Source organism: Podarcis bocagei (genome assembly GCF_964188305.1).
Source record: "Podarcis bocagei genome assembly, chromosome: 11".
Classification (NCBI taxonomy): domain Eukaryota; kingdom Metazoa; phylum Chordata; class Lepidosauria; order Squamata; family Lacertidae; genus Podarcis; species Podarcis bocagei.
The window spans coordinates 36,469,919-36,485,274 of NC_138136.1; the positions used below are offsets into that span (position 1 = coordinate 36,469,919).

Genomic DNA, 15,356 nt, shown 5'->3' on the forward strand with positions numbered 1-15,356 from the left:
GCCTTGCTGAAATCAAGGTAGACTACACCCACTGCATTCCCTTCATCTCCAGGCTTGTAATTCTGTCAAAAAATGAGATCAGGTTAGTCTGACATGACTTATTTTTCAGAAATCCATGCTGACTATTGGTGATCACAGCATTCCTTTCTAGGTGCTCACAGACTGTTTGCTTAATGATCTGCTCCAGAATCTTCCCTGGTATTGATGTCAGACTGACTGGGCGGTAATTATTTGGGTCCTCTCTTTTCCCCTTTTTGAAAATAGGGACAACATTTGCCCTCCTCCAGTCTGCCGGGACTTCGCCTGTTCTCCAGGAATTCTCAAAGATGACTGCCAGTTGTTCTGAGATCACATCTGCCAGTTCTTTTAATACTCTTGGATGCAGTTCATAAGTTCATCTGGCCCTGGAGACTTGAATACATCTAAACTAGCCAAGTATTCTTGTACTATCTCCTTAGTTATTCTGGGCTGTGTTTCCTCTGCTGAATCATTTGCTCCAAATTCTTCAGGTCGGGCATTGTTTTCTTTATCGGAGAAGACTGAGGCAAAGAAGGCATTGAGGAGTTCAGCCCTTTCTGTGTCCCCTGTTTGCATTTCACCATCTTCTCCTCTGAGTGACCCGTTCTTAACCTGAAACTGTTCTTAACCTGAAGCACCACTTTAACTAATGGGGCCTCCTGCTGCTGCCGCGCCGCCTGAGCCTGTTTTCTGTTCTCATCCTGAAGCAAAGTTCTTAACCCGAGGTACTATTTCTGGGTTAGTGGAGTCTGTAACCTGAAGCGTATTTAACCTGAAGTGTATGTAACCTGAGGTACCACTGGATGAGGAAGAAAGAGGCGCCGCTGCCGTTGCAGGTAACCAGGCTTGGGCTATTCTCCACCTCCCTGCGGCGAAGCAGAGCATGCAAACCAGAGGGGCTGATCATTGCAAGAAGATTTGTGCACGCACACAGAGACCTTGCCACAATATTGTTGTGACCGTTGCATGGTGCGCACTTACCCAGGAGTTGTTACGCTCTGGTGGGATGTGATGTCAACTTAACTTTTACACAGAGGGCAGGCCCGCTGGAATGAATGGACCCGGGTTGGGCATGGTCACTCGTGTCAACGGGTCTACCCTTGGGTAAAAAATAGAGGAGACTGCCGCGTAAATATGCTTTTTTAAAAAGCTGCAGTCCAGCCCCCAACAGTGTTTGAGGGACAGTGAACCGGCTCCCTGTTTAAAAAGTTTGAGGACCCCTGATCCAGAGCATAGCATTTTATCTTATTAGTTTATTAATTGCCTTTTGTATAAATCTCAAGGTGGTTTGCAACTACACAGTTATATCTGATGTAATGTACTCATTCATAAAATTGGGTTTTGCATGTCACAGGTTTTGCATGGTTCAAAGCCTTTGATGTCTATGTATTTATTTCTATAGGATAGTCTCTAGAGCATTTAAACATGTCTGAATTGGATGCCAGAGACTAGACTGACTCTGAGGGTGAAGGAATGCAGGCACAGACAGAGCAGCCTCTGACAAAGGAGCAAGGGGAAGATTCGCTCCCCGTCTTACACATTCCCAGAATCAGAGAGACCAGCAGATTCAGAAGCTGCTCAGTCGGGGGAAGAGCTGCACAGTTTTAAGATAGTAGCTAGGCAACCAGGAGGGAGGGAGCCTTTAGGACATTCTTCAATAGAGAGTGTTGGGGAAGTCCCTCCCTCCCCTAGAACTCAGAGGACTGAAAGGGTCCAGGAACAACGGAAGCACAAGGGAGGGACAGGTGGCCCGTGGCGTGCTTCTTGCTGCAGAAGGGGAGGGGACTTAGAGTGAGCAACTGCCATCCATGAAGGGGAACAGCTTGGTGCTGCTCTCAGTATGTTGTAAATAAAATGGACTATAAACCTGCCAAAGGCTCGTTATTTCTTATCGGAAGCTACCGGACAGAAGGGGAAGCTCCCTTGCTTGCCAGCATACCTGACAAAATACTTCACACTGCCTATGGCGTTGAATAACTGCTCTTATGAAATGGGGGCAAGACATTATGCCTCTCTGAAAATGACATATTGAGATGGGAGTATTATTAGTAAGGCACCTGGTTTGAATAGTAGAAGACCCAATGGCAAGTTTACCGAGGGTATTGGAGAAAATTTATGCTGGTGAAAAATATGACAGAGCATCATCCAAAAAGGTCTACAAAATATTACAGAGTTGACAATAGATAAAAAGTTAAGTATTTAGGAGTTTGGTTGATAGCAAATAATATTAATGTTTATAAGGATAATTATTTATCTACTTGAAAAGAAGTAAAGAGAAATCTGGAGGTTTGGGAAGGATGAATTTATCATTTTGGGTGAGGATATCTGTGGTAAAAATGAATGTATTGCCAAGAATGTTGTTTTTGTTTCAATCAGTACCCACAATCAGCAGGGCAGGACACTTCAAGGAATGGCAAAGAGATATTTCAAAATTTATCTGGCAGGGGAAGAAGCCAAGAATAAAGCATAAATTATTAATAGATTCTAAAGATAGAGACAGCTTTTCCCTGCCAGATTAAAGGTTATATTATGAGGTGTCCTGTCTTTGCTGGCTCTGAGAATGGATAAGATTACAAAATACAGATATTTTAGATTTGGAGGGTCACGATGACAGATTTGGTTGACATGCGTATCTATGGTATGAAAAAGTTAAAGTACACAGAGGATTCCCGAACTATCTAGCGAAAAAGTCACTATATGTGGTATGGGAGAAATACAAAAAATTGTTAGAGCAGAAAACACCATGGTGGTTCTTAAAAACTATTTTTGTGGGGGGAAATTGAATATGAGAAAGGGCTGGGCAACATATAAGGAATAATAATAATAATAATAATAATAATAATAATAATAATAATAATATATTTATTTATACCCCACCCATCTGGGTGGCTTCCAACAAAATATTAAAATACAATAATTCATCAAATATTAAAAGCTTCCCTAAACAGGGCTGCCTTCAGATGTCTTCTAAAAGTCAGATAGTTTTTTATTTCTTTGACATCTGATGGGAGGGCATTCCACAGGGCGGGTGCCACTACTGGAAGGCCCTCTGCCTGGTTCCCTGTAACTTGACTTCTCACAGTGAGGGAACCTCCAGAAGGCCCTCAGCACTGGACCTCAGTGTCCAGGTAGAACAATGGGGGTGGAAAAGCTCCTTCAGGTATACCAGACCGAGGCTGCTCCGATGGGAAGGGAGGCATTGCGCTCTCGGCCCTCCTTCTCTACCTTCCATGTCTGACCCACCATGCACCGCTTCTCTACCACTACCACTACCGAAGAACCAACAACACAGGGGCTGCCCAGGCTCATGCTGTAGCATCAACGTCCCGAATGTGTTTTATTTATTTATTTATTGCGTCCCTGGATTCATTGAAAAAAATCTGGTAACCTTATTTTAAATATCCCATTTAGTTCGCAAACATTGCTTTCCCATTTCTACTCTTCTCTCAGTGAATAGACCACACCATTTAGTAAGTTTAAATGCTTTACTTACAAAACTCCAAAGGTCAGATTCATGTGTTATTCCATGCAACAGCAAGAAAAACACAGGTAGAACTCTTGGGATACAAGATATAGTCAGGAGATGGCCGGCTGCCGGCTTGAGAAACAGCATGCAAGAAGTAATTTAACAAAAAAATTATTGCTTACAAGCAGTTAGCCTCTGACCGCTCTCTCCGAGCAACCATACATCATAATCAAATTGACCCTTCTGAAGAACCCTTCCGGCTTTTGCAGAATATCCTGAACCTCTGACCCTTACATTTCAGGGGTCGTCTTCTGTCTTGGACTTTCCCCATTCGTCTATCCCTGGGACTGATGGGGTCAGCTACCTCCCCTTCCATTGAGGAACTGATCTCCCTCCCTTGTGCCGTGAGTGACTGATTCCTGAGAAAGCTGGCTTCCCTCCAGCCCGCCTCCCCTGAGCTGATAAGATGCATTCCTGCCAGCTTCAGAGGGGGAAGTTGTCAGCCCACTGGTTCCAGCTGTCTGAGAAGTCTGCAAGTCTCTCTGTTCTTCTTCTGCCTGTCTGCCTGCCTTCTATCTCAGGCTGTACTTCTTGCTTTGGGCTGGTGTGTTCATGACATCTAAACATATGGTCTGAGCTTGTAGCAAGCGAGTTCAAGCACATCCTATTGCAGCTAGTTCACATGGTGAAAGAGAACAAATAAGGAGGAAGCTTAACTTCCTCCCAGGTGAGGGGCATAACCTGAGTCTAGGAATGCATTTCTGTAGTCTTAACCCCTTCATGCATTCATGAACTCCATGCTTGCTAGTTATATTTGACTGCAATTCCCCACAAATGTCACTTCCCCACAAATGTGAAGGAGTGGACTATGTCTACTTTTCTCTTTCTGAATGAACATCACCTACTGGAGCCTATTTTGTAGCCTCTGGCCCCATCCACCACTACACCAGAAAAAAAGAGTGTGTGACCTGTGGCTTGAAAAGGGTCCCCTATCCCTGATTTCAGCTAACATCATGGGCATAGCCAGAGGGGGGACAGCTCAAGTAAATAAATAAAGATACTTAACTAACTGACCCATCATGTCACAGATAGCATGGTTCTAACAAATGTCCTTTCCCCCCACCAGCAAAAATCCTGGCTACGCCCACGGCTAACATTCATTCAGGTCTAAAGTGGATTAATAGTCAAGCACTTTATCAACTGAGAAAATATATAAGAAAATGAAAAATTATCTGTTAATGTTATTTAGGAGTCCTAAATCTTTTTTGCTGAAAATGGATAAATGGAAAACCACAACAAATGCTTCTATATCAATTACTTGCCTCATAATGCGATTCCCAGAAATTATTTGCTTTTAGGAAGCATCTTTTAGAAAAGTAAAGAGAACAGAAGAGTTGCCTGAGAGTTTTCATATAGCGCTTTGGGAATTGGGCAGAAGAGAGAGATTAAAAAACCCCTCTGCTGCTTCTAGGATGATGCAATGTGATGACAGTTGGGGTTGACTCTGCCCCTTCTGTTGAGGTATGGCAACATTCAAGCCCAAACTGGACAAGGAGATGACAGCTGGATTTAGATCTCAGTGAGGGTTCTGTATTCTGAGGCAAAATAAGCTGATTTTCAGGGAAATCCTTGCAATTTCTTCTAGGCAGAACCAAAGATGAGGTGCACCTCTGAGGCAGAAACAGGCGCTTCCCTCAAGATCCTCTTTTCTCTGCTCAGTATAGTCTCCACCATATTTAGCATGGCAAGTGCAAACAGTAAGTACAACCCAACATCCTTTCTCCACAATTTAATATTTAAAGCAATGTGTTTATATTGTGCAATTGTTTCAGGGAACATTCACTTTCTCTTCCTTTTCCAAATGATTGTGATATGGAGGAAGAACCAAGTTGAAGGGTTTTAAAAGAGGAGGGAGAATATCCTTGTAACATGGGGAGAAATCTGCTTTGCAGTGGTTATATCCAAATATTTTTAATATTCAGTTTATCAGACACATAAAAAGTCTCCAAGTGACTTGCATCATTTAAAAAACAAAACAAAACTAATAAAATATAATGATTGGTTTCACTGAGCTGAGTTCCAGTTCATACCTCAGCTTAATCGGGGCTTCTGTTTTCAATTTGAATGGAATCTAGTTTGAGGAAATGCACATTGAATGAGAGTATTTCTCATGAAGCAATGGGATACAGATGGATTGTAGCTAACATCCTGTGTACCTGGCTTCAAACACTGATGGTGAAAGCACACTGGAGCAGGAATAAACATTAATGTGTACACAGCCTAAAAGCAGGAAAAGCCTAGTCAGAAATCTAAGACAGGGAATGCATGGTCTTCCATATGCTGTTGGGCTGTAAAGCATGAAAGGGTGATCCCCTAACCTCCAGATTACAGCAAAAGGTCCCTCAGCCTTTGTTCAAAGGTTATTATCTCACATTTTCATGTAAAACCATACACTGAAGTTTCTCATTTGGAATAGGGAAAGCCAGGGAGAAGGGATAGCAATGTAAATCTTGTCCACACCAGTAATTTTTAAAATACAGTGGTACATCTGGTTACAAACTTAATTCTTTCTGGAGGTAAATTCTTAATCTGAAACCATTCTTAACCTGAGGTACCACTTTAGCTAATGGGGCCTCCCGCTGCCGCCACACAATTTCTGTTCTCATCCTGAGGCAAAGTTTCTAACCCAAGGTACTACTTCTGGGTTAGCGCAGTCTGTAACCCAAAGTGTTTGTAACCTGAGATACCACAGTACACTATTAAGTATAGCCAAATCTATAACTTCATTTGAATTAATATTCTCATAAGTAAACAAGAGTTGTTGTATTGACTTCTGTAACATTGTTAACATGGCCATTTATATATCTGATTTACATATTGCAGATTCCACATCTCTCGTTCCTTATTTTGCTTTCCCTGTATATTATAATCATGATGTAAACAACTCCAATCAATCTATCACAAAACAAGCTGAAAAATACTTGACTGGTCCATGGATGACTCGCTTTGTTCCTTCACTCCACACTGCTGTGGTTATTTTCAGCCTTCCTTTAAACATTACAGCAATCCTTATGTTTGTGGTCAAATTAAGGCTTAAAAAGCCAGCTGTGGTGTACATGCTCAACCTGGCTTCTGCAGATGTCCTCTTCGTGAGTATGCTTCCTTTTAAAATCGCCTACAACTTTTCTGGAAACAACTGGATCTTTGGGCCTGTGATGTGTCGATTTGTCACTGCCGCCTTCTACTGCAACATGTACTGCTCCATCCTGCTGATGATGGTGATAAGCGTGGACCGTTTCCTGGCCGTGGTGTACCCAATGCAGTCCCTGTCCTGGCGCACAGCGAGGCGGGCCTCACTGGTCTGCTTTCTCATCTGGCTTCTGGCAATAGCTGGGGTGATACCTCTGCTTGTCAGTGAGCAAACACAGAGATTATCCCAGTTAAATATTACGACCTGTCACGATACATTAGATATCTCTGTTATTATGGATATATTTCGGCATTACTTTTCTGCATTATCTATTTTGTTCTTTTTTATACCGTTATTAATCTCTGTCACCTGTTATGTGTGCATTATAAGGAAACTTTCTGCATCCAGTGTTGCTACAAAGACTGCTAAAAAGAGACGTGCCATTCTCCTGTCTGTAGCTGTCTTGTCTTCTTTTATTATTTGTTTTGGTCCTCCAAATATCCTATTACTAATGCACAGCTTGCGCATCTTACCTGATCAACCCCTTGAAAGCCTGTATTTTGCCTACATCTTGGCAGTCTGCACTGGTACCATAAACTGCTGCATTGATCCCTTAATTTATTATTATGCTTCTTCAAAGTGTCAAAAGCAGGTGTGGGATCTCCTGTGCTATAAAAAGCAGTCTGATCTTGAACAAAGCAGTCAGACAACAAGCAGCAATGTCACTAACCTTTTAAGCGGCCCGAATAATTTGTCTCAAGCATAGCATCTTACATTAAATATGTTTGCAATACAGTAATACTCATTCGGAAACCTAGTTGTTGCATGCTACCTATATTACAGCCTCTGTCTTTAACGCATTCTTTCTCTAGAATATTTATGCTTTTTCTTATATTCCAAGAAAAAGGTATCAGACCATGGCTTTTCTGCGGCTGCTGTTAAAATAATGTCTGTCTAGATATGTGATTTGCTCCAATGGTGACTGTATAGAAATAAATTTTATATATTGTTGTTCAGTTATTTTCTCATTATAATTTTCATAACATTAACAAATAATAAGTGAACTGTTGCCATTTTACATCTATATGAAGTAACTATGAGTTTGCTGGCAAGGGGGCATCAATATGCTGATGACACCAAGGTCTTTTTTTCCATAACATCTGTGTTGGGGGAGGCTGGGGAGTCTCTGGACCCGTGCTTGGATGTAGTGGCGAGATGGATAAGGAAAAACCAGCCTGAGTTGGATAGAATTAGGCTACAGTTTTACTGATTACAGAGCAACAGGTTTGATGAATAATAATAATAATAATAATAATAATAATAATAATAATTTATTATTTATACCCCGCCCATCTGGCTGGGTTTCCCCAGCCACTCTGGGCGGCTTCCAAAAGAATATTAAAATACTATGTTACATCAAACATTAAAAGCTTCCCTAAAGAGGGCTGCCTTCAGTTGTCTTTTAAAAGTAAAATAGTTGTTTATTGCTTTGACATCTGCTGGACGGGCGTTCCACAGGGCGGGCGCCACTACCGAGAAGGCCCTCTGCCTGGTTCCCTGTAGCTTTGCTTCTCGCAATGAGGGAACCGCCAGAAGGCCCTCGGCGCTGGACCTCAGTGTCCGGGTAGAACGATGGAGGTGGAGACACTCCTTCAGGTATACTGGACCGAGGCCGTTTAGGGCTTTAAAGGTCAGCACCAACACTTTGAATTGTGCTCGGAAACGTACTGGGAGCCAATGTAGGTCTTTCAAGACCGGTGTTATATGGTCTCGGCGGCCGCTCCCAGTCACCAGTCTGGCTGCTGCATTCTGGATTAGTTGTAGTTTCCGGGTCACCTTCAAAGGTAGCCCCACGTAGAGCGCATTGCAGTAGTCCAAGCGGGAGATAACCAGAGCATGCACCACTCTGGTGAGGCAGTCCGCGGGCAGATAGGGTCTCAGCCTACGTACCAGATGGAGCTGGTACACAGCTGCCCTGGACACGGATTTAACCTGTGCCTCCATGGACAGCTGTGAGTCCAAAATGACTCCCCAGGCTGCGCACCTGGTCCTTCAGGGGCACGGTTACCCCATTCAGGACCAGGGAATCCCCCACACCAGCCCGCCTCCTGTCCCCCAGAAACAGTACTTCTGTCTTGTCAGGATTCAATCTCAATCTGTTTGCCGCCATCCATCCTCCAACCGCCTCCAGACACTCACACAGGCATGAATCCATGTGATCACATAGCCCATTTGCTGCTTGATAAGCTTATCTTTTGACCATGGGTAGGCAAACTAAGGCCCGGGGGCCAGATCCGGCCCAATCACCTTCTAAATTTGGCCTGTGGACAGTCTGGGAATCAGCGTGTTTTTACATGCATCTCTGGGTTATTTGTGGGGCTGCCTGGTGTTTTTACATGAGTAGAATGTGTGCTTTTATTTAAAATGCATCTCTGGGTTATTTGTGGGGCATAGGAATTCGTTCATTTATTTTTTTTTTCAAAATATAGTCCGGCCCCCCCACAAGGTCTGAGGGACAGTGGACCAGACCCCTGCTGAAAAAGTTTGCTGACCCCTGCTTTTGACCATCACTGTTACTCACCCTGGCATGAACCGCTATCCAATGAACTTCCCCTGGCCACCAGCAGGGGGTACCATAGCCTGTCAGTCCACAAGCTGGACTTCTGGACAGAAATTGCTGCCTCCAAGTTCCCTCAAGGGGATCCCCAAGGAGCTGCCCCTCTTCTACCCCTCCCTTTTAAGGAACTAGCTCAATGCCCCTTACCCAGGGCATATTTTTTTTAGCAGGAATTCACTGGAACTCAGTTCTGGCACCTCTCAGGTAGGCACCATTGCTATAATAAGAGAACAAGGGAGGTGTTCATGGTGAGTTCTGGCACCTTTTTCTATAAAAACAGCACTGCTCTTACACAACAACAGTTGTGACAATTTAAAAGTGTAGTGGAAACAAATCAAAAGAAATTATTAAAAGTGTGCCTGGGTGGGGAGATCGGCTCTGGACTGGAATAAGGGGGTCCCTTTTAATACTTCCAGAGAGGACCAGACTCCCAGAACCTTCCATCTAGTCTGCTCTGGAAGTTCCTCCCCTCACCCACAGCTCCCAGCCTCTCACCGCAGCTCCAAGTCTCACCCAGCTCCAAAGAGCCTGACCCGACACAGAATCTTCCTGGTGCTTCCACTTCCTCCTTGCAACTGCCCCAGGCTGCAACAACTGCCCCCAATAAGCCAGGAATGGGAGGATTCTGGCAAGAACCTTTTGAAACAGGAGTGTGATTTCATTCTGTTTGCAAAGAACGTTTTGGTACATTCAGAACGGGGGTCAGCAATCTTTTTCAGCTGTGGGTCAGTCTACCGTCCCTCAGACCATGTGGTGGGCCAGACTATATTGAGGTGGGGGTGAACAAATTCCTATGCCCCATAAATAACCCAGAGATGCATTTTAAATAAAAGGACACATTCTACTCATGTAAAAACACGCTGATTCCCGGGCCATCCGTGGGCCGGATTTAGAAGGTGATTGGGCCGCATCCGGCACCCAGGCCATAGGTTCCCTACCCCTGATTCAGAAGGACCAAACTAGATGAGATGGCAGTGATGGTAGCTTTTCCAATAGAGAAGACAGAGCTTTGGTGTATTGCATTGCTTTTTGTCAGTCTCTATGATTAAATGTAGCTAAACAACTTAGCAGTAATAAACATTCAGAGTTGCCTAATGTAAGCAGACTGCTGAATCCAGTTTTTGTTGTCTAAGAATCTGAATTACGCTTGGCTACATGTTTGTGTGTGTGTGTGTGTGTGTGTGCGTGTGCGTGTGCAAACTATAGGTTTTAGCTAACAAAATTCTACTCAGCGCAGATCCATTGAAATTAATGGACCCAAGTTAGACTTAGGATGAACCTTGGGGGAGCAATTCAACAGAGGACTAAGCAGGGAGGAGCTGCTTTGCACTATCTTGGCCCGGTCTCTTCCCCCAGCCATCAAGAGTATGTGTGTTTTTGTCTGCCTGCATCAGTTCATTGGGAGACGCAATATCATACACCTGCACAATTGCAATAATACCAGTTGTTCAAAGTTATCATGCTTCCAAAATGCTCATGAATGCATGATGACATCACATAGTCACAACACACACATATAGTTGTATTTATTGATTTGGGGTTTTCTTTTCCCCACAGGCCTCCCTAAACGCAATACATACATTCAAATATTTCTGTGCTTAAAATATTGCAGATTTGCGTGTTTCTTTTCATAAATTTTGTACTTCACCAGTAGGAAATGCTCAAGCAGTGATACTGATGTGGTGTCAGGGACTGGGCATCGGAGGAGGAATGGTGAACCTTCCCAAGAAGAGGAGGACAGTATAGATTTACAACAGTGGTTTGCAGAGGGTCACAGATCAGAATTAGAAGAGGGGGAAAGCTGGAAAATAATGGGAGAAGCAGAGCAGGAACTGCTGGCTGACACATTATCACTAGAGAGCATTCCAGACCCCCTTTCTCCCAAGACCCAGGGAGCAATGGAAGTAGGAGAGCAGAGAGCTAAGAGGCAATTGGCCCTAAGCAGCCACCGTAAGGGGGGTTGCTGTTGACGATTGAGATGGGAAGGGGGGAGGAGATTACTCAGAGCAATGCCATTAACCCAAGAGGCAACGTTTCTGAGTTGAACATTGACTAAAATACATTGGTAAGAACTTATTGTCTATCTATTGCTGGCAGTCTGCCGTGAGAGGGAGGGATCAGATTCCCTGACATGTGGAATAGAACGTCCCTATATTCATCTGAGGAATGGTGGAGGGTATGCTAATGGTGTGCTACATACAAGGCACTCTTAAGATTTTCCCCTGAGCAGGGCAATATTTGCCACAGAGGAATGTGTGAGTGTGTGTTGAAAGTAGCCTACAGCACAAAGGTAACATTTACCACTGTTGATCCACCCACTTTTTAACCTCTCCCCCTCTGGCCATGTGGCCCTCCGAAAAAGGGAGGAAAGCCCTTGGATGGAAAAAAGGTTCCCCAACCCAGATTTCATCTAACATTCATTCAAGCCTAATGTTGATTAATGTTGATTGATAATGGTAAAGCACTTTATCCACTGAGAACATATTTAGGATGGTGAAAAAATATGAATTTTGCTTTTTAATGTATTCTAACCCTTATTTCTGAAAACAGATGGACTGAAAACCACAACAAATGCTTCTTTATCTATTAATGCGACATAATGGGCTTTCCAGGAATGCTTTTAGGAAGAGTCTTTTAGAAAAGTAAAGAAAACAGACAAGAAAACTTGTCTGAGAGTTTTCATTTGGTGCTTTGGGGAATAGCCAGAAAGAAGAAATCAAGAACCCGCTACTCCCTATAGGGTGAAGTGGTGTTATGACAGAGTGGGTTGGCTCAGCTTCTTCTACAGATAAACTAACATTAAAGCCCAAAATAGGCAAGGAGATGACAAGTGGATTTAGATCTCAGGGAAGAAATAAAGGAAGCTTCTTTTCAGGCAGATCCCTTCAGTTTCTTCTTAGAGACCTAGCGGAACCAAAAGATGAGGTTCGCCGCTGGAGGAGAAATGGACCCCTCTCTGAAGATCCTGTTTCCTCTGTTTAGTATGGTCTTCACCTTATTCAGCACAGCAAGAGCAAAAAGTAAGTACAACCCAACACAATTTCTCCACGGTTCAATATTCATAGTTAAAGCAAGGCATATACAATGTGCAATTGTTTCAGGGAAATTTCACTGTCTCTGATCTTTCCAAATGATTGTGCTACTGAAGAACAACCATGCTGAAGCAGCAAGAGTAAAGGAAGAGGGAGAATATCCTTGTACTAGGAAAAAATGTACTTCTCAGTGGTAATATTCAGTTTATCAGTCACTTGCACTTAATAAAATCTCTAAGTGACTGCAACATTTTAAGCGCATAAGTCATAACATAAGATCAGAAGAACAATGAATCAAGCATTTTGTGGGGTTTTTTGCTCTAAAATTCCTACCCTAAAGAATTTAGGGTGTCTCTTCTTGCACAATCTGCTTCTGATATTTCGGCAAGGAGGTGATGTACTTCACAGAAAATCAAGGATTTCTTTACTGCATAAGACCTTTTACTTCACTAAAAATAAACCTGTCTCTGTTAGACTGGGCAAAAAAAGCTGGCCATAGTTCTCCCCTCACAGAGATAGAGATCCAAGACCCTTAACATGCTACAGTTCCTAGGATTCTTCGATGAAAGTTTTTCCTTTAAATGTATAGTGTGTACACAGACAATGTCAGAATATGACTATGTATACATTAGCAGCATGAAACACAGCAACTTGTCCCGGTCTCCCTTAGTTTCAAGTCACATTCTTAGAGGGCTGCACACTAAGAATAGCTGAATAGGAATAGCTGAAGTTTCTCACTAGCAATAGGAAATATGTAAATTTTGTCTAAACCAATAATTTTTAAAGCCCCAAATGTGTAATTCAATAATTTAATCTGAATTCATATTCACATGAGTAAACTAGCAGGGTTGCATTGATGTTTGTAACATTAGCTATATAGGTATTCATAGATTTGATTTACATATTCCTTCATCTTTCAGATTCATCCTTGGACATCCAGGGTCTTTCTTTTGCTAGTTTCCCTGCTAGGGAAATAAATGCTAATGATAAAGAAATAATTACTACTGATACATTGAACAACTACAATCAATCCATACAGCAAGTGGCTATCAAAAAACAAGCTGAAAAATACTTGACTGGTCCATGGATGACTCGCTTTGTTCCTTCACTCCACACTGCTGTGGTTATTTTCAGCCTTCCTTTAAACATTATGGCAATCCTTATGTTTGTGGTTAAATTAAGGCTTAAGAAACCAACTGTGGTATACATGCTCAACCTGGCTTCTGCAGATGTTCTCTTCGTGAGTGTGCTTCCTTTTAAAATCGCCTACAACTTTTCTGGAAACAACTGGATCTTTGGGTCTGTGATGTGTCATTTTGTCACTGCCGCCTTCTACTGCAACATGTATTGCTCCGTCCTGCTGATGATGGTGATAAGCGTGGACCGTTTCCTGGCCGTGGTGTACCCAGTGCAGTCCCTGTCCTGGCGCACAGCAAGACGGGCCTCGCTGGTCTGCTTTCTCATCTGGCTTCTGGCTATAGCTGGGGTGATACCTCTGCTTGTCAATGAGCAAACACAGAGATTATCCCGGTTAAATATTACGACCTGTCACGATACATTAGATATCTCTGTTATTATGGATATATTTCGGTATAACTTTTCTGTATTATCCATTTTGTTCTTTTTTATTCTGTTATTAATCTCTGTCACCTGTTATGTGTGTATTATAAGGAAACTTTCTTCATCCAGTGTTGCTACAAAGACTGCTAAAAAGAGACGTGCCATTCTCCTGTCTCTAGCAGTCTTGTCTTCTTTTATTATTTGTTTTGGCCCTACAAATGTCCTATTATTAGTGCACAACTTGCGCATCTCACCTGATCAACCGCTTGAAATTCTGTATTTTGCCTATAGCTTAGCGGTCTGCATTGGTACCATAAACTGCTGCGTTGATCCCTTAATTTATTATTATGCCTCTTCAGAGTGTCAAAAGCAGGTGTGGGATCTCCTGTGCTATAAAAAGCAGTCTGATCTTGAACAAAGCAGTCAGACAACAAGCAGTAATGCCACCAATCTTTTTAGTGGCCTGAAAAATTTGTCTCAAGCCTAGAATTTTACAGTGTGTGGTACAGGATTCATAAATATAGGTGTTGCATGACAAAGATGTTAATATTTGTTTACAGTTCACGTCTTTAATGTCCATGCCATTCTTTCTCTAAAATATTTATGCTGTTTCTTATATTAAAGGCTATATAAAATCAAAGAATCAGAGAATTTTAGCGTTCCCTTGATCAGGACACTATACTTCTGTTGATGCAGCCTAGAATAGCACTTTGCTGCTGCATCACGCAAAATATTTCAAACTGGTTTTTTGTTTGTTTGTTTGTTTTTTGCCGTTGTTAACATTAAAACTAATGTTTATCCAGAGATCTGGTTTGTTCCAATGAGGACTGTATATATATGTAAATATTACATATTGTTGTCCCAATTATTTTATTAGTATATAATAATGTTAATAATATTTACTGAGGCAGATATTAACTTATTTGTCGTCATTAATTTGGGGTTTTTTTCTGACAAGAGCCTTCTGAAACAGGAATGTGATTTAACCCTTTTCGAAAAGAACACATTGGTACATTCACTCAAACCAGATGACATTGTAGCTTTTCCAATAGAGAAGACACAGGAGGCAGAGCTTAGATGTACTTTATAAGCGGTCAGACTCCATGATTCAGTGTAACCAAACAAATTAGAAGTGATAAACATTCAGAGTTGCCTAATGTAAACAGCTATGGTTTTCTCAGTAGTGATGTATGGAAGTGAGAGCTGGACCATAAAGAAGGCTGATCACCAAAGAATTGATGCTTTTGAATTCTGGTGCTGGAGGAGACTCTTGAGAGTCCCATGGACTGAAAGAAGAACAAACCTATCCATTCTTAAGGAAATCAGCCCTGAGTGCTCACTGGAAGGACAGATTGTGAAGCTGAGGCTCCAATACTTTGGCCACCTCATGAGAAGAGAAGACTCACTGGAAAATACCCTGATGTTGGGAGAAGGGGACGACAGAGGACGAGATGGTTGGACAGTGTTCTTGAA

General features: G+C 42.4%; 2 protein-coding genes across 2 annotated transcripts; both read left to right on the forward strand.

Annotated features, from left to right (window-relative positions):
* The first annotated feature begins 3,849 nt into the window (after positions 1-3,849).
* On the forward strand, positions 3,850-7,526 carry LOC308597937 (proteinase-activated receptor 1-like). The gene is made up of 3 exons (XM_081213991.1): positions 3,850-3,888; positions 5,130-5,241; positions 6,368-7,526. The coding sequence occupies exons 2-3, from the start codon at positions 5,142-5,144 to the stop codon at positions 7,438-7,440; spliced, it is 1,173 nt and encodes a 390-aa protein (XP_081070117.1). The 5' UTR covers positions 3,850-3,888; positions 5,130-5,141; the 3' UTR covers positions 7,441-7,526.
* Positions 7,527-11,991: 4,465 nt separating this feature from the next.
* LOC308597023 (proteinase-activated receptor 1-like) lies at positions 11,992-14,513 on the forward strand. Its single transcript, XM_081212453.1, has 2 exons — positions 11,992-12,311; positions 13,244-14,513. Exons 1-2 carry the CDS (start codon positions 12,212-12,214, stop codon positions 14,368-14,370), a joined length of 1,227 nt encoding a protein of 408 aa, XP_081068579.1. The 5' UTR covers positions 11,992-12,211; the 3' UTR covers positions 14,371-14,513.
* The last annotated feature ends 843 nt before the right edge of the window (positions 14,514-15,356 follow it).

What these genes read in the sequence shown, in the direction of transcription:
- LOC308597937 (XM_081213991.1), top strand. Translation starts at nt 5,142, where the DNA reads ATGAGGTGCACCTCTGAGGCAGAAACAGGCGCTTCCCTCAAGATCCTC. An exon ending in TAGCATGGCAAGTGCAAACA is followed by an intron (nt 5,242 to 6,367) that starts GTAAGTACAACC and finishes TACATATTGCAG; the next exon opens with ATTCCACATCTCTCGTTCCT.
- LOC308597023 (XM_081212453.1), top strand. Translation starts at nt 12,212, where the DNA reads ATGAGGTTCGCCGCTGGAGGAGAAATGGACCCCTCTCTGAAGATCCTG. An exon ending in CAGCACAGCAAGAGCAAAAA is followed by an intron (nt 12,312 to 13,243) that starts GTAAGTACAACC and finishes TTCATCTTTCAG; the next exon opens with ATTCATCCTTGGACATCCAG.